We start from the raw sequence: 24,434 nt of genomic DNA, 5'->3' as shown, positions 1-24,434 counted from the left end.
TCCCATAGTCGACCTCCTTTTTCGGGTTCCATGTGAGAGGATTTGAGTGTGGATCTTTACAGAACTGTGCACAGCCGAATCCACATTAGTGCCAATTAATTAATCAATAATTAATATTTATTAATTATTAACTATTATTGATAATTGTTTGTTAGTAACAATTTCTTGTCAACAGCCAATGATTATGTATTTATTTTTTACATTTCTATTTCACACTATTCAAAGTTCTAGGCGGGTTACAACAGAAACACAAGGCATTCATTTGAGATAATAGACAATGGACAGCCGGTGAAATTTACAGTGCAGGAATCAGTCCACGATGGTTAGCAGGAGGGTACCCTATTTAAAAGGTACGAAGTTGGAGATTGTACGAAGAGTTGTGGGAAGGGTGTTCCAGAGTTTGGCTCGTTATCTAATTTATTCGTGTGCAACTTTGCTTACCATTTATAAAATCCAGGGGACAGGGGCAAGTCTGAAAAGGTCGCTGAAATTTTGGCTCCAGAATAACGCGTGCTAAATGCGAATTCTATAATGGCAATGGAGCGTGCTACTGGTGTTAAAAATATGAGCATGCGTCACCATTTACGCGCCTAATTTAAGACATGAGTACTGACGCATTCACAAGAGACCTCATTCTATAACTTGCATGTGCGAACTTGCATACTAGTCAGAAATCTAACCGTGACACTTTAAAGAATTAGGGGGATAGGGGACAATCTGACAATTGGTCACTTTCATTCAGGTGCCCTGAGGATGTGCAGTGGGAGCCTATTTCCATAACAGCATTTGTCCATCCAGATATAGCCCCAGTGTCTGCACAACTAACATTTACACGTCTGTAGTTAAAACCAAGAAGCTCACCCGCTGAATCCACATAAACACGAAAGTCTGTGGAGTCTGATGCTACTGGTGCAGGATTTATTGCAGCAAAAAGTTAATCCACAACTTTGGAACAGTGAAGATCATCCACAACTTTTGACAATGAAGAGTGGTCCGTGTTTCGATCTTAGGGCTCCTTTTACTACGCTGCGTTAAGGCTTTAACGCGTGGAATAGCGCGCGCTACAATGCCCCGCGTGCTAGGCGCTAACGCCAGCATTGAGCTGGTGTTAGTACGCGCTAATCTGCTGCGAGCGCTAAAAACGCTAGCACACCTCGGTAAAAGGAGCCCTTAATGTCTTCCTCAGGGGTCCCGAGAGGTCTCTTCAAAGGATTAGTGGATGTGATGACCTTCGCCCAGCGTAGGTGAATACTTTCCTGTAGCGTTGCTGTGGGACCCCTGAGGAAGATATTAAGATCAAAACACTGTTCCAAAGTTGTGGATTACCTTTTTGGTGCAACAAAGTCTGCACCTGTAACATCAGACTCCAAAGTTGTTCCAAAGTTGTGGATTACCTTTTTGGTGCAACAAAGTCTGCACCTGTAACATCAGACTCCAAAGTTGTTCCAAAGTTGTGGATTACCTTTTTGGTGCAACAAAGTCTGCACCTGTAACATCAGACTCCAAAGTTGTTCCAAAGTTGTGGATTACCTTTTTGGTGCAACAAAGTCTGCACCTGTAACATCAGACTCCAAAGTTGTTCCAAAGTTGTGGATTACCTTTTTGGTGCAACAAAGTCTGCACCTGTAACATCAGACTCCAAAGTTGTTCCAAAGTTGTGGATTACCTTTTTGGTGCAACAAAGTCTGCACCTGTAACATCAGACTCCAAAGTTGTTCCAAAGTTGTGGATTACCTTTTTGGTGCAACAAAAGTCTGCACCTGTAACATCAGACTCCACAGTCCTTTTTGTTTTGCACATCTGTAGTTACGCCAGTCATAGACCTGGCATAAGTACGCAAATGAAGAAGCCTAGTTTATAGAAATGTCCTTACAGAATCTCCAGCGGGGTCGGCAGAACTTGACTGAGAAATCCTGTCCAGTTAGTGACTACCGAAGATGAAGAATTTTCACTTCAAAAATGCTGTATGGTTGGTTTGCTCAGTGCCTAAAGCCAGATTAAGAAAGCAGATACATTATCTTTCAAAAAATGACCTCAGCAGGGTCACTCAGGCTTGATATATCATTAGCAGAGGATTTCAAGGCTATGAAGTAATCACCTGTGTTTCTTTTGTAATTTAACGCATATACGAAGAGCCTGTGCCATGGTCCCACAACTCGAGATCCTACTGCCATATTCAGAATGGTAACGGTTATGTAATCGACCATATGACTGCCTGAAAGCCCCGTGTGACATGTAATTTGGATATTAGCTAAAGCTGGACTATTTATTGAATTACATGAAAGGTTTAAACCAGATTAGTGGCTCTTTATAAATGGGACCTTTTTTAACATGACAATGAAAACTTTCATGTTAAGTAAATCTTCTTTCATTACATTTCAACACAGTGCAGAACTAGGCCAATTTCCACCTAATTTCTGATGAGATTGAAATGATAGCTCGGTACAAGAACATTTCTCAAAGGAAGACGTCTCTTAATAACCTTACAATAAAGGTACTTGAAGGAAACTTTAGGTATACAGTACATAGGAATGAACAGCATTTAAAATCAGAATGATCAAACGCTTTGAAACTAACACAAAGGGCTCCTTTTACAAGGTGCTATCCAAGAGTGCTCAGCCCAGAGCCCCCTTTAGAACGGCACCGAGCATGTATTTTTCCCAGTGCCTAATTTTCAGCGCCATTTACTGAATCCAGCCCTATACGTTTATATTTATTTCATGCAACCTGACAGGTTGAGGGGCCTCAGAACAGCTTTGGGAAGCCCAGGTAGAGACTGTCTCTAGCCCCCTTTCCCTCCAGTTGCAGTGTTTCTGTGGCCAAGACAATTGCTGCCCCTTCCTGTCTGCTACCACTTGCCGTTATCTCCTTCCCATCAATACTGACATGCTGCTATGGTGCCTCTGACTGTCTTCCCTCTTCCCCTACCACACATGTGGCGTAGCCAGACCTATTATTTTGGGTGGGCCCACAGTTAACTTGAGTGGGTCTTTCCGGTCCCACCCCTAGTGCAGCATTTTCTTTGTCCTTCCCAACTCCCTCCCCTTGTCCCGAAAGACCAGCATCTGCCCGCTTTCTGAATCCCTCGTCTCTTCCTGGTCTACCTCAGAGGTTTCCCAGTGGTCTCAGCGATTCATCTTCCCTCTGCCGCATCCCATCGGTGGGGGAACAGGAAATGATATCAGCAACAGTGGGATTTGGCAGAAAGAAACCTACAAGGGCTGGCACAGGCAGCGAAGATAAATCAAGTTAGACGAAGGAGGGGGCTACCAGGCCATACATTTTAATGCAACCCAGGTTCTAATGTGCAACATAACAGCTACCCACAACTGGCCCACCCGTTCCCAAACCTTAATTTGTACTTAATGAGTTTTCCCTCCTGATCGTCTAATTCCACCACCTCCACTCCCCCACCCCCGATCTGATCACACCAGATTTGAGCTTCCCCAATCTGATGCCTGCTTATTGTCCCAACTCCCCACCCACCTCTGGGACTTACCCAGAAGTAGTCTCTGGTGGTCCAGTGGCAAAGAGTTGGGACAGTCCTCCTCTGCTCTCGTCCTATCCAATTCCAAATTCAAAATGGCATTGCTGACCCCTTGTGGTAATCTCATGAATGAGTACCCCTGGTGCTAGTGCCACAAGACTACAGCTAGGACCTGTCAGTGATGCCATTTTGAACTCAAAGTCAGATGGGGAAGAAGCAGAGGAAGACCACTTTTGTTTCTTGCCACCGGACCACCAAGGTCTACTCCTGGGTAAGCCCCGGGGGGTGAGTAGTAGGATGGGAGGTAGGTTGGGGGAGAGTTGTTGGGGATGGGGGGGGCTTAGTTTGTGGGAAAGCCTTGGCGGGAGGTTTGTAGATTTGAGGAGTAAATTTAGGATTTGGGGGCATTGGAAGTGCTGATCAGGGTGGTTGTGGGAATCAGTGGACCAGGTGGGACAGTTGGTTGGAGTTTGGGCCTTGCCTTTACAATTTCCTCTTGAGGTTGCAGTAAGTGTCGCTGTATTATCGGCAGGAGTAATAGCTGGCGAGCAGTTCTAATCTACATACTGCCACCGCTGCCACACCTCCAACCCACCCATCACGCTGGCTCCCCGCTCCTTCCTCTGTTAAGTAGCTAATACAGAATTACAGATATACTCCTGCGCTGTTGGTTTTAACATGTGATGGTTGTTAGCCGGAGCCAGGTCAGGTTTTCAGGAGATCCACAATAAATATGCGTGAGATAGATTTGCATCTCAAGGAGGCAGTGCATGCAAATCCATCTCATACATATTCATTGTGGATATACATATACATATAATATAATACACATATACATATAATATAATATACATATAATTGCCTACCCTTGGTCTATACTAACATTTACTGCGCAGTAAAAACCCAAAGTTTCATAAACCCGGCTTTCGGTGCAACTGAAGTCTCCTCTATCTGTAACCTTTCACCTTTTATCACTAGAAATAAAGAAGTGTACCCTTTATACAAATCTGAGATTTGAAAGTTATCTTGTTAGGAAGAAAATGGAGTGAACATGTCTGTAAGGTGGCAGCCGGGAATGATAAACTCTCCTTATCAGCAAACTCTACCAGAAATCGAAATCTTCCTCTGTGGTTTGCCTCATCTCAACCTCAGGTCAAATGTAATTGCTTCTGCCCCTGGAGGGCTGAAGAGAAAATCAGATTTTCAGAAAGTACCCTCTAGAATGAGGATAATTAACAAGGTCAGATTGGATTTGCACAACTATCCTGAAAACCTGGTCTGTTCAGATTCTTTGAAAGCCGGCAAGAAGTACCAGGACCCCCCTCTCGCCTTATGCAATCTGAATCTACACGAATCAGTAAGCTAGCCTCATCGGGACTACAGCTGGTTTATCCCTGAAAAATACAGTAAAACCTTAGATTGCAAGTAACTTGATATGCAAGTGTTTTGCAAAACATTTTATTAAATTTTAACTTGATATATAATCAGAGTCTTGCAATATGAGTACATACAATATACTGTACACATGTCACATCATCACAACTGAGCCGATGGTTCTTCTCTCTCTGACACTGCAGGAGTATAGTGATTTCTAAATGAGCGAGGTCTTGCAATACAAGTACGTATAGTATTTTGTATTAAAGTTTTTGGGTTGTGGAACAAATTGTCTGAGTTTCCATTATTTCCTATGGGGAAATTCACTTTGATATATGAGTGCTTTGGGTTACAAGCATGTTTTTGGAACGCATTACACTTCCCCCTCCGTATTTGCGGGGGGTTAGGGGCAAAGCCGGCCTGCGAATATTAAAAAATTGCGAATAATTTTCGGGCTGGTTCTGCCCCTAACCCCCGCTTTCCCCGGCTATTTTAAACCCTGTAAGCCCCCCCCCCCCTTAAGCCTTACCTGGTGGTCTAGCAGGTTTTCGGGGCAGGAGTGATCTTCCCATGCTCCTGCCCTGTGCAGATCGCTCACGGGAAATGGCTCAAGAGACTACGGGAGCTCAAGGCAGCCATTTCCTGTGAGCGATCTGCACGGAGCAGGAGCATGGGAAGATCGCTCCTGCCTGAAAACCTGCTAGACCACCAGGTAAGGCTTAAGAGGGGGCTTACAGGGCTTAAAATAGCCTGAAAAATGAAAATACTTTTTTGGGTTTAAAACTGCGAATAAGCAAATCCATAGATACGGAATTTGCGAATACGGAGGGGGAAGTGTATGCTTGTAAAACAGGGTTTTACTGTATTTGTTTTCTCTCAGTTCAATTAATTACTTTTTTTTTAAATCGAGCTCAGAGCAAGTTATTTTGCTGATCTCTCCTGTTTTAATAGTTTTTATTTTGAATTATAACAAAATAAAACATACAATTATTCAATCATACAAACAGTATGATATCATAATATACAGTACATGTTCAAGAATTAAAAGAAGGGACGGAGAGAAGAGAAGAAAGAATGATAATGAAAATCCAAAAATTACATTATCAAATGTCACGAAAGAGTACAACAGCTTAAATATATGCACATTACAGTATGGATGTACACCAATGGATAAAAGAGTGAGGACATGAGGTTTTAAAGGGCAAGTAACTATACACTTCTCCCTCCATATTCGCGGGGGTTAGGGGCAGAGCTGGCCTGCAAATATGGAAAAATCGCATTTAAAAAAAACAATAACCTTCGTGAATATGATGGGTTTTGTTCCTGAAGGAGAGGCAATACTGAAGGAAGTGTTGAAAAGCAGCAAATTTCTCTCTGCATGCTGAAGGGAGTGCTGGGAAAAAAGCGCCAAACTTTTTATTGGCACTCATGGATGATGTCATTTGGTATCACTGAGGTCTGTGAGTGTATTAAGACAAACCCATATAAGATCTTCTTACTGATATATATGTTGGTTGACTTGAAGGAAGATCAAAAAATTAATAGAGTCAGTGGTTAGCTTGTATTGACAATAAGAACATAAGCAGTGCCTCGGCTGGGTCAGACCTGGGGTCCATCGTGCCCAGCAGCCCGCTCACGCGGCGGCCCAACAGGTCCAGGACCTGTGTAGTAATCCTCTATCTATACCCTTCTATCCCCTTTTTCAGCAGGAAATTGTCCAATCCTTTCTTAAACCCCAGTACCGTACTCTGCCCTATTACATCCTCTGGAAGCGCATTCCAGGTGTCCACCACACGTTGGGTAAAGAAGAACTTCCTAGCATTTGTTTTGAATCTGTCCCCTTTCAATTTTTCTGAATGCCCTCTTGTTCTTTTATTTTTTGAAAGTTTGAAGAATCTGTCCCTCTCTACTCTCTCTATGCCCTTCATGATCTTGTAAGTCTCTATCATATCCCCTCTAAGTCTCCTCTTCGCCAGGGAAAAGAGACCCAGTTTCTCCAATCTTTCTCTCTCTCTCTCTATTTCTCTCTGTCTCCCTTTCTCTCTCTCTTTCTGTCCCTCTCTACTCTCTCTATGCCCTTCATGATCTTGTAAGTCTCTATCATATCCCCTCTAAGTCTCCTCTTCGCCAGGGAAAAGAGACCCAGTTTCTCCAATCTTTCTCTCTCTCTCTCTGTCTCCCTTTCTCTCTCTCTTTCTGTCCCTCTCTACTCTCTCTATGCCCTTCATGATCTTGTAAGTCTCTATCATATCCCCTCTAAGTCTCCTCTTCGCCAGGGAAAAGAGACCCAGTTTCTCCAATCTCTCAGCGTATGAAAGGTTTTCCATCCCTTTAATGGAAAACCTTTCATGAAGAGTCAGCTTTTCATAATGTTGATTTTATGTTATCTATGGTTTTTATGGAAACCATCTAGATATAGATGGTATATAAATTTAAAAAATAAATAAATAAATATTTAGACAGCTGGGAACAGCTCCCTGAATAGCACACGGCCAGCTATCCGCTGATACTAGATTGGCTGGTAACTGGCTGTGTCACGTGACATAGCTAGTGACCGCCAATATTCAATGGCTCGATGGCTAAGCTCGGCTGCCAAAGACAACTGCCTAAAAGGGTGGTATTTCTTTGGCAAGCTGATGAATATGGGGTAAAGACCTAGAGCAATTGCTCTCGCCCACTACTTACGAAGAATTTAGGAAGCGTCTAAAAACATACCTGTGCCTGAAATACCTCGACAACTGACCTGTTCTCCCCCTTACTCACTCACTCTTTCCGCTCTCAAGTCCAATTATTCTGTACCTTCTCTAATCTTTTGTAAACTGCATAGAACTTTACGGTATTGCGGTATATAAACTGTTGTTATTATTATTATTATTATGAATATTGGGCATAGCTGATTATATCCCGGCCGGCCAAAAATAGTCTGTAAATTCAATGCCGGTGGCCAGATACAGCACTAGCATTGAATTTCTGGTATTTCCGCAGACTGCAGGAGGTTGCCAGCGATCTCCCGTGGTCTGAATGTGAGATAGCTCTAAGTTTGATAAATGCTGGCATTGTCATCTTGAAGCAGGGACTTTAGACCATTTATTGTTCTATTGTCCATTTATTATGGAATTTTGGAAATCAATTTGGAGTCAGATAAATTGCTTATTAGAAAATCTTGTGGCATTAACATATGACACAGTATTATTTGGCATGGCGATGAGGGCCAAGAGTCAAATATCCTCTAGTAATAATAAATTATTACTCATTTTGACAGGGGTTGCTATACAACAAATAACACATAATTGGAAAAGTTGGGATAGACTAAACTTCAGTTTTTGGTGGAATTCAGTATGCCATATTTCTAAAATGGAAAGAACATTAGCCATTCAAAAAGGAAATTTTTAATAAATTTCAAGATGTGTGGAGGCCATTATCAGAATATTGTAAAGAATAAGTATATATTTTTCTTCCCTGTTAAGTATAAATGAAAAATAGGGCGGGGGAAGGGGGGATTTTATTTTTGATGACATTGAATTTATGAAATATAAAATGTAGGGAGGGAGGGAGATAAATTTAATTTGATAAAGATTAATTGTAAAATCTCAAGTGTATTATCTATGTTACAATGGTAATATCAATATTGTTGTACTTGATGTAGTTCTAAAATGAATAAAGAATTTTAAAAAAAAAAAAAATCTTTCCGGACACGAAAGCAGATACAATTTGCAGCGTTTTCAATAGTTTTTTTTTTTTTAAATTTCGATCTGTCAGCACTGTATTGTATATCAACCCAATGTATCCTTGATTCAGAATCTGGTTAACAAGATGCACATATTTTTTCTGTTAAGAGCGACCCCCACTGTCATTCAGTTCCTTTACTGCACTTTACACACAGTGGCAGCTGCTGTACAAACAAGTTGCTTTGGGTCGGTAGGAAAAACGTTAAAACGAGCTATGCTTTGTGTTCAGTAGATCTACTGGATGTCAATTGTGGAGCCCATTGACTGCATATGTTGAATTGCAATGAATGTCAGGTATCTCCCTTTTTACAGATTCCTTACACATCCGGGGGGAGGGGGGGAGGGGAAGGTATTTGGGATTGCTAAAGGTATTTATCTATAATAGTGCAATAATATATGCATGTGCAGTGTAATAGTTATGTGAGGAAGGGAGGGAGAAAAGGATTGGTAATGTATTAGTTTTGTGTATTTAAGTGCGTTATGTATAATGCTCATGTTTAATATATTTGTATTGCACTGTCAAAATTTGAAAATCAATAAAGAATTTTTTTTTTTTTTTTAATTGTATTTTGTTGTGATCTGAAATGTTTTGGGGTTTTTTTTTTTGTCGCTCACAGAAGCAGTTCCGAGAGGCGGAAGGAGAAGTCTCGAGATGCGGCCCGATGCAGGAGGAGCAAGGAAACCGAGGTTTTCTACGAACTGGCCCACCAGCTGCCACTTCCCCACAATGTCAGCTCACACCTGGACAAGGCATCCATCATGCGCCTGACCATTAGTTTCTTACGTACTCACAAGCTTTTATCTTCAGGTAAGGGGTCTGATAGATATCTCGGACTAAGTACAACTCTGTAAACGGTAAATGATTAAAGGCAGAATGTGCTATCTTTTTCATTTATATTACTTGTTTTATACATTTTGGCCTGGGTTCTCTAAATCAGTGGTTCCCAACCCTGTCCTGGAGGACCACCAGGCCAGTCGGGCCTAATGATTATACAAGAGAGAGAGCTGCATATAACGGAGGTGCCAGGCATGCAAATCTGCTCCATGCATATTCATTAGGACTATCCTGAAAACCCGACTGGCCTGCTGGCCCTCCGGGACAGGGTTGGGAACCGCTGCTCTAATTGGCGCCGGTATCAGTGGCTGCCTTAAAAAGCAGTTGCCGATCGCGTGTGAATCACGCGATGGCACTTTTTAGAGAATCGCGCCTCCAGGAAAGATAGGTTGCCAGAAATGTAGGCCAGGTGTTTTCTAGGCCTACATTTCCGGTGCCTGTCTTTGCCGTAAATCGTGCCTATGTAGGCGCTTTATGGCACCCAACGCCACTTCTGGCGTTAGCCATGCCTCCAGCGCCGGTAGCTGCCTCTGGAACACACTCTCAGCGACAACTTGTGATAGCAAAAGGATATTAACGTCCATGAAGGGAGTACGGCTCAAACAAATGGTACTAGAACCCACTAGGGCCCAGGCCATCCTGGACCTGGTACTTACATAGAAACATAGAAATAGACGGCAGATAAGGGCCACGGCCCATCTAGTCTGCCCACCCTAATGACCCTCCCCTACCTTTCTCTGTGAATAGATCCCACGTGTCTATCCCATTTGGCCTTAAAATCAGGCACGCTGCTGGCCTCAATCACCTGTAGTGGAAGACTGTTCCAGCGATCAACCACTCTTTCAGTGAAAAAGAATTTCCTGGTGTCACCTCGCAGTTTCCCGCCCCTGATTTTCCATGGATGCCCTCTTGTTGTCGTGGGACCCTTGAAAAAGAAGATATCTTCCTCCGCCTCGATGCGGCCCGTAAGATACTTGAACGTCTCGATCATGTCTCCCCTCTCTCTGCGCTCCTCGAGCGAGTATAGCTGTAATTTGTCAAGCCGTTCTTCGTATGGAAGATCCTTGAGTCCCGAGACCATCCGGGTGGCCATTCTCTGCACCGACTCCAGTCTCAGCACATCCTTGCGATAATGTGGCCTCCAAAATTGCACACAGTATTCCAGGTGGGGCCTCACCATGGATCTATACAATGGCATAATGACTTCCTCCTTACGGCTGACGAAACCCCTTCGTATGCAACCCATGATTTGTCTTGCCTTGGATGAAGCCTGCTCCACTTGATTGGCAGACTTCATGTCCTCACTGACGATTACCCCCAAGTCTCGTTCTGCTACCGTTTTTGCTAGGATCTCGCCATTAAGGGTATAAGACTTGCATGGATTTTGGCTGCCCAGGTGCATAATTTTGCATTTTTTGGCATTGAAGTTGAGTTGCCATGTCCTAGACCAGCGCTCCAGCAGGAGTAGGTTGTGCATCATGTTGTCGGGCATTGAATCTTCGTCTGTTGTGCATTTGCCCACTACATTACTTAGTTTGGCGTCATTGGCGAATAATGTTATTTTACCTCGAAGCCCTTCTGCCAAGTCCCTTATAAAGATGTTGAATAGGATTGGGCCCAAGACTGAGCCCTGTGGCACTCCACTGATCACCTCCGTCATTTCGGAGGGGGTGCCATTCACCACCACCCTTTGAAGCCTACCTCCAAGCCAGTTCCCAACCCATTGCGTCAATGTGTCACCTAATCCTATAGAACTCATCTTGCCCAGCAACCTGCGGTGTGGTACGCTATCGAATGCTTTGCTAAAGTCCAGGTACACGATGTCTAGGGACTCCCCAATATCCAGCTTCTCCGTCACCCAATCAAAGAAGCTGACCAGGTTCTTACGAACGGGGAAAGCGTCTCGGAGGTCTCGGTGGGAGAAACGCTAGCCACCAGTGACCATAACATGGTATGGTTTAACCTTAAGAAAGGCTTCCCTAGGTCACAAACAAAAACAAGGGTACTCAATTTCCGGGGCACCAACTTCGCACGCATGGGAAATTTCGTCCATCAGACGCTCCAGGTTCAAGAAGTAACTGATAATGTGGAAGCTATGTGGTCAACCTTGAAATCGACCCTTCATGAGGCAACTAAACGCTACATTAAATCGGTAACCAAACAGCAAAGAAAAAAGAAACCCCAATGGTTCACTGATGAGATCTCGTACCTCGTCAAAGAGAAGAAAAGAGCATTTCTCTCATACAAACGCACGGGGGAAAAAGAAGCAAACATTGAATACAGGACAAAGTCTGCAGTGGTCAAAACAGTAGTCAGGGAGGCCAAACTTCAAATGGAAGAAACTCTAGCGAAGAACATTAAGAAAGGGGACAAATCCTTCTTCAGATACATTAGCGACAGGAAAAAGAACGCAAACGGGATAGTACGCCTTAGAAAGCCAGAAGGGAACTATGTGGAAACAGATTCCGATAAGGCCAAACTACTAAATGATTACTTCTGTTCAGTCTTTACATGCGAGGCACCAGGGCACGGGCCACGTCTGGAAACAAAGCAAAGCATGGAAGACCCATTTCAGAATTTTGAGTTCACACCAGCTGATGTTTACAGAGAACTGTCAAGACTCAAGGTGAACAAAGCCATGGGACCGGACAATTTGCACCCAAGAGTGCTCAGAGAGCTATGCAATGTTCTGGCAAAACCGTTAGCCATGCTCTTCAATCTCTCCCTAAGTACGGGGAGAGTCCCCCTGGACTGGAAAACAGCCAACATTGTTCCTCTGCACAAAAAGGGTTGCAGAGCAGAGGCTGCGAATTACAGACCAGTAAGTCTCACATCAATAGTGTGTAAACTCATGGAAACTTTACTTAAAGTTAAATTGGACACGATATTGGATGAGGGAAATCTGAGGGATCCCTGTCAACATGGATTCACTAGGGGCAGGTCATGCCAATCCAATCTTATCAGCTTCTTTGACTGGGTGACAGGAAAGCTAGACTCGGGAGAGTCTCTGGACGTGGTGTACTTGGATTTCAGTAAAGCTTTTGACAGTGTCCCGCACCGTAGACTATTAAACAAGATGAAATCGATGGGGTTAGGTGAGAAACTAACTGCATGGGTCAATGATTGGCTGAGTGGAAGACTTCAGAGGGTGGTGGTCAACGGCACCCTCTCTGAGACATCGGAGGTGACTAGTGGAGTGCCGCAAGGATCAGTCCTGGGACCATCTCTTTTCAACATATTCATAAGGGACTTGACCCGGGGGCTTCAGGGTATAGTAGCACTGTTCGCCGCCGCCGCCAAACTGTTTAATATAGTAAGTGAAAGCAGTCTCAAGGGTAGTATGACACAGGATCTGATCATGTTGGAAAACTGGTCCTCAACATGGCAGCTGGGCTTCAACGCTAAGAAGTGTAAGGTCATGCATCTCGGCAGCAGAAATCCATGCAGAACATACACCTTGATTGGAGAAGCACTATCTAGGACTTCAGAAGAACGGGACTTGGGAGTAATCATCAGTGCAGACATGAAGGCTGCCAAACAAGTAGAGAAGGCCTCATCCAAGGCAAGGCAAATGATGGGATGTATCAAGAGAAGCTTCGTCAGCCGCAAGCCTGAAGTCATAATGCCACTTTACAGAACCATGGTGAGACCTCATCTGGAGTACTGTGTGCAATTCTGGAGGCCACATTACCATAAAGATATGCTTCGAGCCGAGTCGGTCCAGCGGATGGCCACTAGAATGGTCTCCGGACTCAAGGGTCTCTCATACGAAGAAAGACTGGGCAAATTGCAGCTCTATACTCTAGAGGAGCGCAGGGAAAGGGGTGACATGATTGAGACATTTAAATACGTCACAGGACGTGTCGAGGTGGAAGACGACATCTTCTTTCCCAAAGGACCCTCGGTCACAAGGGGGCACCCGCTTAAACTCAGAGGAGGGAAATTTAATGGTGACACCAGGAAGTACTTCTTCACAGAAAGGGTGGTGGATCACTGGAACAAACTTCCGGTGCAGGTGATCAAGGCCACCAGCGTGCTCGACTTTAAGAATAAATGGGACATCCACGTGGGATCCCTACGAGGGTCGAGTTAAGGAACTAAGTCATCAGCACTCAGACTTAATGGGGTGGGTCAGTAGAGTGGGCAGACTTGATGGGCTGTAGCCCTTTTCTGCCGTCATCTTTCTATGTTTCTATGTTTCTAATTCCATCGCCTTTTGTTGAGGCACCCGTAGGCGCTTTAAATTTAACGTTGATTGCCATGTCAAACGGCATCGCAATTAACTTAGGCACTAGCACGGTGCCTTAATTATAGATGCCGTTTATAGAAGTCCCTCTTTATGCCGTTTAAGATTGTACGGTGGGTGGTTTGAAAAGTTTGGTAAAAAAGCAACATAGTCTCTATCAAGGGCTTTACACTTAATCCAGCGAGTTTCCAGTTTTTTTTTTCATTTCTTCGGAAAAAATAGGCTTTGTCAAACTCTGCCAAATACTTTTGAACTGCTCTGACAGTTTTTCAGCGCTTGACTTTCTTGTGCTCTGATGGCTCAGCCTCGTACTAACAAAAGCTTTGTTATCTGTGGATTACACTACAGTGACCCCTGATGCAGGCGTTTTTACTCGCCGAAACACAGTACTGTGTCTGGTCCACAGTTTGTGTATTTCCTACATTGGAATAAACGAGACCTTTTTTATATCACTGACTTCTTGTGGAGTGCTCATTGTCCGTTCCCACTGTCTTTTTGTGACGCCATCGATGACTTATTGGACTATGGTGAACCACAAAAACTAGGAGAAAGAACCCCACGCAGAGTAAAACTGAAAGAGAAATCAAGTGGGGAGTGGGACAGTGTATACTCATCAATCTTGGAAACAGCAAATTTTATTTAAATGAGCTCAAATAAAATACGTGGAGGGGCATAATCGAAAGGGACGTCTAAGTCCGTTTACATCCATCTCGCAAGTCGTCCAAAGTTAAAAAGAGCTTAAGACACATTTTCGAAAGATACGTTCAACTTTTTTTTCATTTTGAAAATCGTCTAATTATATGTCCTGCCGATCTGATCGTCCAAGCCACTAAAACGTCCATCTTTATACCACATTTTCGTCCAACTTTCCGTCCAAGTCCAAAACGCCTAGAACAAGCCCTGTTGGACGTGGGAGGGGTCTGCAAAGTGATGGACTGCACATCCAGACATGCCACCTAAACAGTGGGGTACATTACAGGGCACTGCTGTGAACTTCACAAAAAGGGTGCCATGGCTTCTCCTCCCTACAGCTTCCTTATAGGTTACAGTGAGCCCCCCAAACCACCTCCAGAATCCCCTAGACCCACTTATCTACCACCCCAATAGCCCTTAGGGCTGCAGGAACCACTTATATGCCAGTAGAAAAGGGTTTGGGGAGTGTATAGGGGAGTGCACAAGTTTAAGTATCGATGCAGTGATTACAGGGGCTTATGGGCATGTGTCGTCCTCTCCATGGGTCCCTAACTCAATCCCAAGATGGTTTAAGATGCCTCTGTGCAGCCGACTAGGTTTTCCTATGCCAGGCGGCCAGGTAATGATGGTTCAGCGGCACTATGAAGGCCTAGGTCGTTTAGAAATACGTCCAAAACCTGGTTTTATTATCGGCACTTGGACGTTTTTGAGAAATATTCGTCCAAGTGCCGACTTAGGACTTAGGACTATGTTTTTCTCTTTCGATTATGAGCAGCGAAAAGCACGTCCTGTAGGCAGTCTGCTAGCACCGGTGCCTCTCTTCCTCTCCTGCTCCTCTCCACACCTCTCTTCCTCCAGCCCCTCCCACTGGCTCAGGGGCCCTTCTGGAGGGCTTTTGCGCTTGCGTGGACATCGACGTGATGATATCACACGTGCGCGTGACATCATCGAGTCGATGTCTGCACCCTTCCAGATGCCCTCCAGCCGTGGGCCCTGAGGCTCTGGCTTTCAAACGTTTGCAGGACAAGGTCTAACAGCTAGATAGACCCACCTAAATAGCAGGGCCCTGATACTCAGCACTGTTTATCTAGCTGGGAATGGCTTCTGGCTGTCTAAATCGCACATGACCAGCTTTCTAGCGATAGCCACCTATTTGCACACTGAATATCTTCTGATGAATATTGACTGCGGTAACCACCAATATATAGCGGCTCACTGGTTAAGTTCAACAGTCAGATAGAGCCATCCAAAAAGGTGGTATATCTTTGGCCGTTAAGACTTAGGCAAAAATAATACAAATAAGGAGAAGAGATTAAGCGCTATTAACTAGATCCACAAAAGGTTAATCTACAGAGCAAAGAACCATCTGATTCGATGATATTAATCAAAATGAAGGAAAAGATCTCAGACTTGCCACTCCCAGGATCATAATAATATTATCCAATAAGGAATTGTGGCGCGGATATCTTTCATTGATCAAAAAAACCTTCATATTTTTTATAATTATTGTTTGACCTAAATCGTCAATATTCAGTAAATATATATTTTTTATGTTTTTAAACCACTCCACATTTTTTGTAATTTTCTTTAAAAATATAAATAAATTATTTTTTTTGTTAATTTTTCAAATTCAAAGAGCTATGCAAACAATCGTATTTCTAAACTGTGCAAATGGCAATTGTTAAGTGACTAGTGCATTAGCTGGCCTATTTAATTCAAATTCAAAAGTGGCGAGTGCATTAACTAGCCTATTTAATTCAAAGAACTGTGCAAATAGCAATTATCAAGTGGCTAGTACATTAGCCAGCCTGATGGTACAAAAGAGCTATTCAAAGAGCAAAATCAAGCCAAATATTGGCACTTAAGAACAACTTGAATTACTTTTGCTAAACCCGTTTATCCAAAACCCTGAGGAAGCCGCTTGACTGTGGCGAAACGGGTTCCCGTCGGATACGATACACGGGGCTAGAGCGGCGATATTTTGAATGCCGCCTCAGCAATTTATTTGCTTAACGTTAAGACTTAGGCCCAGAAGCACAAAGTTGCAACACCACAGTGGAAAAAAAATACCCTGGTGGGCGCGATTGTTCTTTTACTAGCAAAGCTCAGCTCATTAGCATGCAAATTACTCGTGTATGCATGCTATTTATGTGGAGAATCACCAGTAAAAGGGTCGGGGGGGGGAACTGTGTCTGACGCTTGCTCAGAAGAGCAAACACTAGGCACAGCTCCTCCCTCCTGTCAAGCTACTTTCCTACCCTGATCAAATGAGTCGCGGGACTCCCCAAAGCCACTGGTGGCTTTGGGGCTTCCCCTGCCGCTCATCTTTTCGGCGCAGGAAGAGCAGATTTTTTTTTTTTTTAAATGAGCACAAATGAGGTGCATGTGTTGCACACACACACACACAACATCTGGGCCCATTAAAACAAAAAATTAAAAGTCATGCTAAGAAGCTTAGCCAATCAGGGCCTTAGGCCCCTCCCAGTACATCCCAGGTTGCACCAAGAAGGGGAAGACCTGCCATTTATAAGAGGCGGGCCTGCAGGCAGGAGGGAGTGGGCATCCCTCCTGCTGATCTTGGAAAAAATAGTACATGGGTGTGTGTAGGGGGGCAGCATTTGGGAGGGCTTGGCAGGAGTGGGGATGGGGGGTCAGTGGGATGGGAGGGACAGAAATTTTTTTTAATGGTTGTCAGGGCCTTTACTGGCAGGGTGGGCTGTCATAGGCTTACTTTCGTGTTAGTGCCTGAGCCAACCAGGCACTGATAGAAAAGTAAGCCTACAACAGCTCAAACCCTGTCAGTAAATTGTGCATGGGAAACAACACGTTTCCTTGCTATGCATTGCACGGAGTTCTCATTATAATACTAATGAGTTCCTTTTAATGCATTAGCATAGAATTCTCGGTGGCTGCTGCAGCAGTTGGTATCAGCCACGGCTTACCCTTTTCTGCATCATCAGGAGACTTCCCTTGCAACTAAGACTTGCAAGGAAACCTTTTGTGCATCGTGGCCTTAATTGGTTAGCCCCTGAATATTGGCCTAGCTGGCTAGGCCTCAGCCAGCCAAAAATAGACCACCTACAGTCTGGATATCAGGGGGATAAGTGCATTAAGTGCTCAGCCAATGAATATTGGTTTGTTCAGCTATGTCAAGCGTGTCTGCATATAGACCAGAAATTGAATGTCGGTTGCCAGACAGGGCTCCGGCCTTGAATCTCCAGGTTTGCTACCAACCGCGGGAGATAGACAGGCTGGTCTTCCATGGTCTGAATATCAGACCCGATGTCCCTACTGAGTTATTTTGTGTTAGTTTCAAAGCGTTTGATCATTCTAATTTTAAATGTTGTTCATTCCTATGTATACCTGAAGTTTCCTTTAAGTGCCTTTATTGTTAAGAGAAATGTTCTTGTACCAGCTGTCAATTCAATTTTTTTTTTTTTTTTTTTACTGTAATAGTTTACAGTACATCTATAAAGGTTATCTGGGGAATTCTTTAAATGTGGCTAAGGTGCTAATTAGCCTTTGGCCAAAAAAAACATTCTAATCGATGTAAGGTGTAGATTGCTGTGAAAATACTCTTACGCGCCCAGTTATAGGATAGCACCTAAGGGCTAGATTCTCATCGTGCCGTAGGCGTCCTACCGCTGCCAAAATTAATTGCTTTAATTGGTGATAAACGAAGCAGTAACTGACCACTTCATTTAAAAATCAAATTAAAAGGTGATTAACAAAAAAAATAGCCGCCACTAAGTGGCCTCCCCCAACCGGTGCCTATCTCCCTGGTGGCCTGCGGCACATTGTGACGCCGAAGTCTAGAAGAGGGTACAGTTAGAGGCAGCACTGGACTTTGGCATCACCATGTGCCACTGGCTGCGATTCTGACGTGACCCTAGGCGCCAAAAATGTAGGCCTGTCCAGTGATTGGCATGCGGTGGGTGCCCGCTTCGTAAGTACCTGCCATGGCAGGCGCCGCTTCCAGATCCAGCCCTGTCTTTGCGGGCTGTGGCCGTGGGCGGGGCATGGCTGGGCCAGCTGCATTTCAGAAAATTGTGCACAGTTTTGTAGACTTGCGTGCCAGGATTTGCGCTGGGTTTTTAGCTGGTACAAGGCCTCACGCCCAAAATTGAGTGTGGAATTTGGCACCAGTGCTATTCTATAAAGAGTACTCATCCCGAAGAACCCTTTATGGAAGAGTGCTTGGCCCTATATGTGTCCTCGATATTTGGCTCGTCTCTCCAATCCCTCTTCACATCCTTTGCGTTTGATCATGTCGATACATTCGTAGAGAAGCATAACTGTGAGCATTTTCATTGGAATGTCTTTCCCAAGTGGGTAACTGTGGAGTCCTGCGATATGTGCTTGAATGACTTGCATCACGATGACTTGCAAGGTTTTGTGCCATTTTCTTGTTTTGGAGCCTGGTCGAGTTTTTTGTTTCAGATTCGATGGTTTCTGGGAGGGTAGAACAAGGGGGAGGGGGGAGTAGGACTTAGATGTTTATATTATGCCCTTCCATGTGGTTTACATTCAGGTACTCAAGCATTTTTCCGTATCTATCCCAGGGGGGGGGGGATCACACTCTACCTAATGTACCTGGAGCAATGGGAGGATTAAGTGACTTGCCTAGGGTCACAAGGAGCAGCGTGGGATTTGAACCCACAACCTCAAGGTGCTGAGGCTGTAGCTCTAACCCAGGGGTGCCCAACGCGTCGATCGCGATCGACCAGTAGCTCAGGAAGGCAACGCGAGTCGATCGCGGAGCCTATCCCGGGCTCTGTGATAGACTCGTGTTGCCGTTCTGATCTACGGGCCGATCAGCCTTCCTCTCCAGTGTTCTTTCTCCCTAGGGCCTTTTAGCTGGGCGATCCGCCCAGCTGTCATCTGCCGCTGCTGAACAAAAAACCGGCTTGGAGATTTCAGCCCGTAGCGAACTTATGCTCCGGGCTCTAACGTGTGCGTGCCGGCTTCTCTTCTCTTCCCTCCGAAACCGGAAGTTATGTCCGGGGGGGGGAGGGGAGAAGGGAAGCCGGCGCGCACATGTTGAGAGCCCTGAAGCAAGCGTTCGCTACGGGCTAATGCGGGAGACAAGCATTTGTTCTTCTTCCTGCCGGGTCCTGCCTACTTTCTGTTTCCGCGAAGGCAGGACCCGGCAGCATTTCCCCTAATAGGTCGATCGCGATCTTGGGCTGATCAGCCTTCCTCTTCCCGATGGCAGAATTGACGTCGGGGAGAGGAATGCTGGTTGGCCGAAGCAGGGAGAGCTTGGGGCCTGTTATTGGTGGCGTTTGGGTCCTGGTCCCCGATGGCAATGGCAGTGGCAGTGGCTTGGGGGAGGGCAGGGAGAAAGAAAGAAAAAGGGCAGGTAGGGGGACAGAAGGAAAGAAGAGAAACAGAAAAAAATGAAAGGGAGGCAGAGAGAAAGAAAGGGCAGGGAAGAGGAAGGAAAAGTTGGGGGAAGGAATGAGGTCTGGAGGAGAGGAAGCATACAGGCTAAAAGAAGGGAAGAAAGATTGTATGCACAGTCAGAAGAAGAAAGTGCAACCAGAGACTCATGAAATCACCAGACAAGGTAGGGAAAATGATTTTATTTTAAATTTTGTGATCAAAATGTGTCTGAATTTATATCTGCTGTCTATATTTTACACTAAGGTCCCCTTTTACTAAACCGCAATAGAGGTTTTTAGCGCAGGGAGACTAGGAGTGTCGAGAGCAGCGCTGGGCATTCAGCGCAGCTCCCTGCACTAAAAACTGCTAACGTGGTTTAGTAAAAAGGGAGGGAGTATATTTGTCTATTTTTGTATGGTTGTTACTGAAGTGATAGTGCATAGAGTCATCTGCTTTGACCTCTTTGAAAACCCTGGAATAGGAATGATGATTAACATTTTCTATGCGTACAGTGTGCGTTGTGTTTTTTTAAAATTTTATTGTTGGTAGATCATTGTGACTTGGTCATTTAAAAAGTAGCTCGCAAGCCCAAAAAGTGTGGGCACCCCTGCTCTAACCACTGCACCACACACTCTCACCTTAGATCTGCCTCCAACCATGCCTACTTTGTGGGAGATGCCTTGGACTCGGCGCCTATCTCAAAGTAGTAACATCCAACTGAGTGCAATTTACTCGTATGTCATTTGCAAGGTGCTAATGATCAATTATCAGTGCTAATTAATTCTATTAAACAATTAAATTAGGAGCCTAAATTGGCTAGCCATGCTCATGTACATAAAGGGGTCAAAATTCGAAAGGGTATAACTGGTCTGGAGAAGCTTTTGCTTGGTTAAACCCTATTGAGCTGACTGGCCGATAACCAGGGAAAATATTTCTTCTCTCAGCGTGTAATTGAACTCTGGAATTCGTTGCTGGAGAACATGGGGGCTAGATTCACAAAGCGAAACCGATCGTGTATCGATCGGTTTGTGACCCCTTTACTGTCAAATTTCCCTCTGGCCTGATTCACTTACCTCTCCTGCGATCCGCTTCGAATCCGTGCATGCAAATGAGGGGAAACGCATGCAAAGTAGGCTGGGACGCGGTTCACAACACCAAATTTCCGATCCGACTGGGCTGAAGAAGCGACTGCTGGGGACCAGTCGAAAATGTCTTTCCGACTGGAAGCCCTGCTCTCTTCCCTGCAATCTCTCCTGCCTGCTCGCCACCCTGCTCTGCTCTGCTTCTTATCTCCTGCTGCTCACCCTCATGCCGCCCTGCTCTGCCTCGATCTTCCCCGAATCTCTCCTGCCGCATCGCCGTTCTCCTGCCCTTCCCCAAAGCTCTCCTGCCCTTCCCCACCCAGCAAGCCCGTGGTTTTAACTAAAGCTTTATGTTAAAAAAAAGTTTTAAGTTAAAAAAAAAAAAAAAAGGTTGCGTCTCAGACGGGCATGCGCAGACCATTTACAGATGGTCTTCGCATGCGCGGGGATCGCTATAGAGCGATTCGTGCAGGCAGATAGGGGCGATCCTCCGACCGCCCCATCTGCATATTTTTTGTTCCTGAATTCATCGGACATGCCCGAATCGGACCCGGATCAGGCCCGATCAGGCAGGTTAGTGAATCCAGGCCATGGTGATGTCAGTTAGCTTAGCAGGGTTAAAAAGGGTTTGGATAATTTCCTAAAACAAAAGACCATAAGCTATTATTGAAATGGCTTGGGAAAATCCACTCCTTGCTTCTAGAATAAGCAGCATAAAATCTGTTTTACTTCTTGGGATCTTGCCAGGTATTTGTCACCTGGATTGGCCACTGTTGGAATCAGGAAACTGGGCTTGATGGACCTTCGGTCTGTCTCGGTATAGGAATTCTTATGTTCTTATCTCTGCTAACCCACCAGTGCCTAATCAGTTAGGTTAGGGACAGTCCAGAGGCGGAACTTGGGGGGAGCAATATCCTAAGTGCGTACAATTAGGACAACTACGAGGAGGTGCTGAAAAGCTCTCGGCCCAACCAACCATGAGCGTTATTCTGCCAGTGTAGCTGAAAAGAGCGTTGTCTTATTTCGTTAAGTGCCAATCTGCAGAAACAAAATTCTCTGTTTTGACATGGTTTCAGACCATTGATTGAACCACATCCACGTCACTCTCTTCTTGGCTGGGCTGAGAACTTTTCAGCACCTCCTCATAGTGTGAAGAACTTCAGTGTCTGGTAACCAGAGCTGAGATTGTGATGTCATAATGCCCCATTCAACCAATAAAGGCCAGCCTCATCAGTGATGTCACAATGGCTTGATTTTCCTATACTTGGTTCACTTTAGTACATTCAAAGGGCTGCTGAAAGGTTCTCAGCCCAACCAGTCAACTTTCTAAATTCTGAGCGTTATTTTGCCACTGTAGCTGAAAAGAGTGTTGTCTTATTTCGTTAAGTGCCAATCTGCAGAAACAAAATTCTCTGTTTCGACATGGTTTCAGACCATTGATTGAACCACATCCACGTCACTCTCTTCTTGGCTGGGCTGAGAACTTTTCAGCACCTCCTTGTAGCGTGAAGCGTTTCAGTCTCTGGTAACCAGAGCTGAGATTGTGATGTCATAATGCCTCATTCAACCAATAAAGGCCAGCCTCGTCAGTGATGTCACAATGGCTTGACTGTCCTATTACATATGAAGGGGGTGCTGAAAAGTTCTCAGCCCAACCAACCAACTAAATTCTGAGCGTTATTTTGCCAGTGTAGCTGAAAAGAGTATTTTCTTATTTCATTTAAGTGCCAATTTGCGTTTTCACGTTGTTTCAGATCATTGATTGAACCATATTCACGTCATTCTCTTCTTGGTTGGGCTGTCCTGACTTTATGTGGCAAGTTAACTAGGCATTGGTCTGAATATATCAGCCTGGTGGCTGGTTAACATCCGGGTCAGTGCACATACCGCGAATATTCAGCGCCAGGAGCCACGCAAGCTTTGGCATTGAATACTCGCAGCGTTAATTTATGCTGCAAAACTGTCTCATTTTACCACACTTTAGTAACAGAAGATTGTTGTTTTAACTGAACGTACATCTTGGTAACTAGCTTAAAAAGGAAGGAGAATATCGCTTGGTTGTCAGATTCTGAATGAAACCTTTATCTCTCTCTCTCTTATGAGAAAGAAATGTCTGAGGGAAACTAGTGTCCGAGCATGGCTGGTGTGCGGGAATTAAAATGCAAAACCGAAGCCAAAAGCACTCAGGGACTGAGTTCAGTGATCCAGGAAGACTTGTAAATCCCCTGTGTCTGAAAATAAACATGAAATCTATTTTAGACAGGGACAAAGCTTTATTTATTTTATGTCTATTTTTATTTATGCTTTTATTTATATACTTAGCTGAAGGACTTATACAGCACCTTCACAGCCAACAAGGGAACACTAAAATATAAGATTAAAAAGAATGTAAAAATATTAAATAAACATTAAATCAAATAAATCAACATTTGATAATAACGGAGCCCTCGCCCACAGCTCTTCCTGTAGAAAGCCCCAACATTAGCACAGCTAGAAACAGCCAGACCTTATGCTGCTTTCAGAAGGTCCGAGGATTCGGTTCTGACATTGTAGACCAGGGTTTCCCAAACCTGACTTGGGGGAATCCACAGCCAGTCAGATTTCAGGAGTTCCAGTAACTAACTGGATAAAATTAGGGCAGCCTTTTTCTCTCCGGTTAGCAGTTTGAACACGACCTATGGCTCTTGCCCAGGCCTTACGCATGGGCTGCCCTGGCACTGTCTGGATATTTATTTAATTCGAATTCTATCCCGTCCTCCCAGTGGCTCAGAATGGTTACAAGCCAACATTCACAGTGGAATACATTTGGACAGTACAATGACTATAACATAACATAACTTTATTCTTCTATACCGCCACAATCGGACGATTTCTAGGCGGTTTACACTGAAGAGAGCTTCCAAAGTGATGCGGCAGAGGAAAGGCCCTGCCAGGGTTTGCCGCGAGCAGCCTGTTTACAGCGCTGCCACTGCTGCTTTGGGTAAGGAAGGGGGGGGGGGGTTGGGTCAGGACTGCTGCCACTGTGCTGCCGGGTTTTTAAAAGCCTAGATTATAGGCGCCTAAGTACTTTAGAGAATCGCGGCCAATGGTGCCTAAGTCCTTCCCTGACGCCTACTTTATTGTTAGGCGCCAAGAGATAGGTGCCTATCATATGTAGAATCATGCCTACTTTATAAATTCCATTGTATTCTATTTCAAATATGGTTTGGAGAAACTTCTGATTATATGTTACATTACATTGGTGACTTCTATTCCACCTGTACCTTGCAGTTCAAGGCGGATTACAAAAGAGCTAACTGGACATTTCCAGGAACGTTACAATTTTTATTTTTTTTTTGTTACAAATGAGAATGAAGGTAGCTGGGTATTTCCCGGAAATCTTGCAGGTTTGGTAATACAGAGACTGAACATTTCAAGGCAAAATTACAGATAAGATAATAGATGGGATAATAGATGATAAGATAATAGATGGGATGTCACATCTCATTAAATTGTTCATGCCCTAACAGTCAAAATACCTTGTTTTCCTTGTGCTAAGTGTACATTAGGGTTCAAAGGGCCCCTAAGTTTGTATCGGAGGCAATGAAAACTTGCCCAAGGTCAT

At 44.5% G+C, this 24,434-nt stretch overlaps 1 protein-coding gene across 2 annotated transcripts in view; it reads left to right on the top strand.

Annotated features, from left to right (window-relative positions):
- Window positions 1-24,434, top strand: part of EPAS1 (endothelial PAS domain protein 1) — a 308,169-nt gene that overhangs the window by 156,017 nt on the left and 127,718 nt on the right. Inside the window, exons 1-2 of one of the 2 annotated variants that reach the window (XM_033939697.1) lie at window positions 8,824-8,883; window positions 9,207-9,397. In XM_033939697.1, the coding sequence (XP_033795588.1) occupies window positions 8,873-8,883; window positions 9,207-9,397 (202 nt within the window). In that variant the 5' untranslated portion in view covers window positions 8,824-8,872. Of the gene's footprint in view, window positions 1-8,823; window positions 8,884-9,206; window positions 9,398-24,434 lie in introns of those variants that run through there. The other variant, XM_033939696.1, reaches the window with a different exon arrangement.

This window comes from Geotrypetes seraphini, chromosome 3 (genome assembly GCF_902459505.1).
Source record: "Geotrypetes seraphini chromosome 3, aGeoSer1.1, whole genome shotgun sequence".
NCBI classification, from domain to species: domain Eukaryota; kingdom Metazoa; phylum Chordata; class Amphibia; order Gymnophiona; family Dermophiidae; genus Geotrypetes; species Geotrypetes seraphini.
The sequence above is the reverse complement of the archived record's forward strand: the minus strand, read 5'-3'. Positions and strand labels throughout refer to the sequence as shown.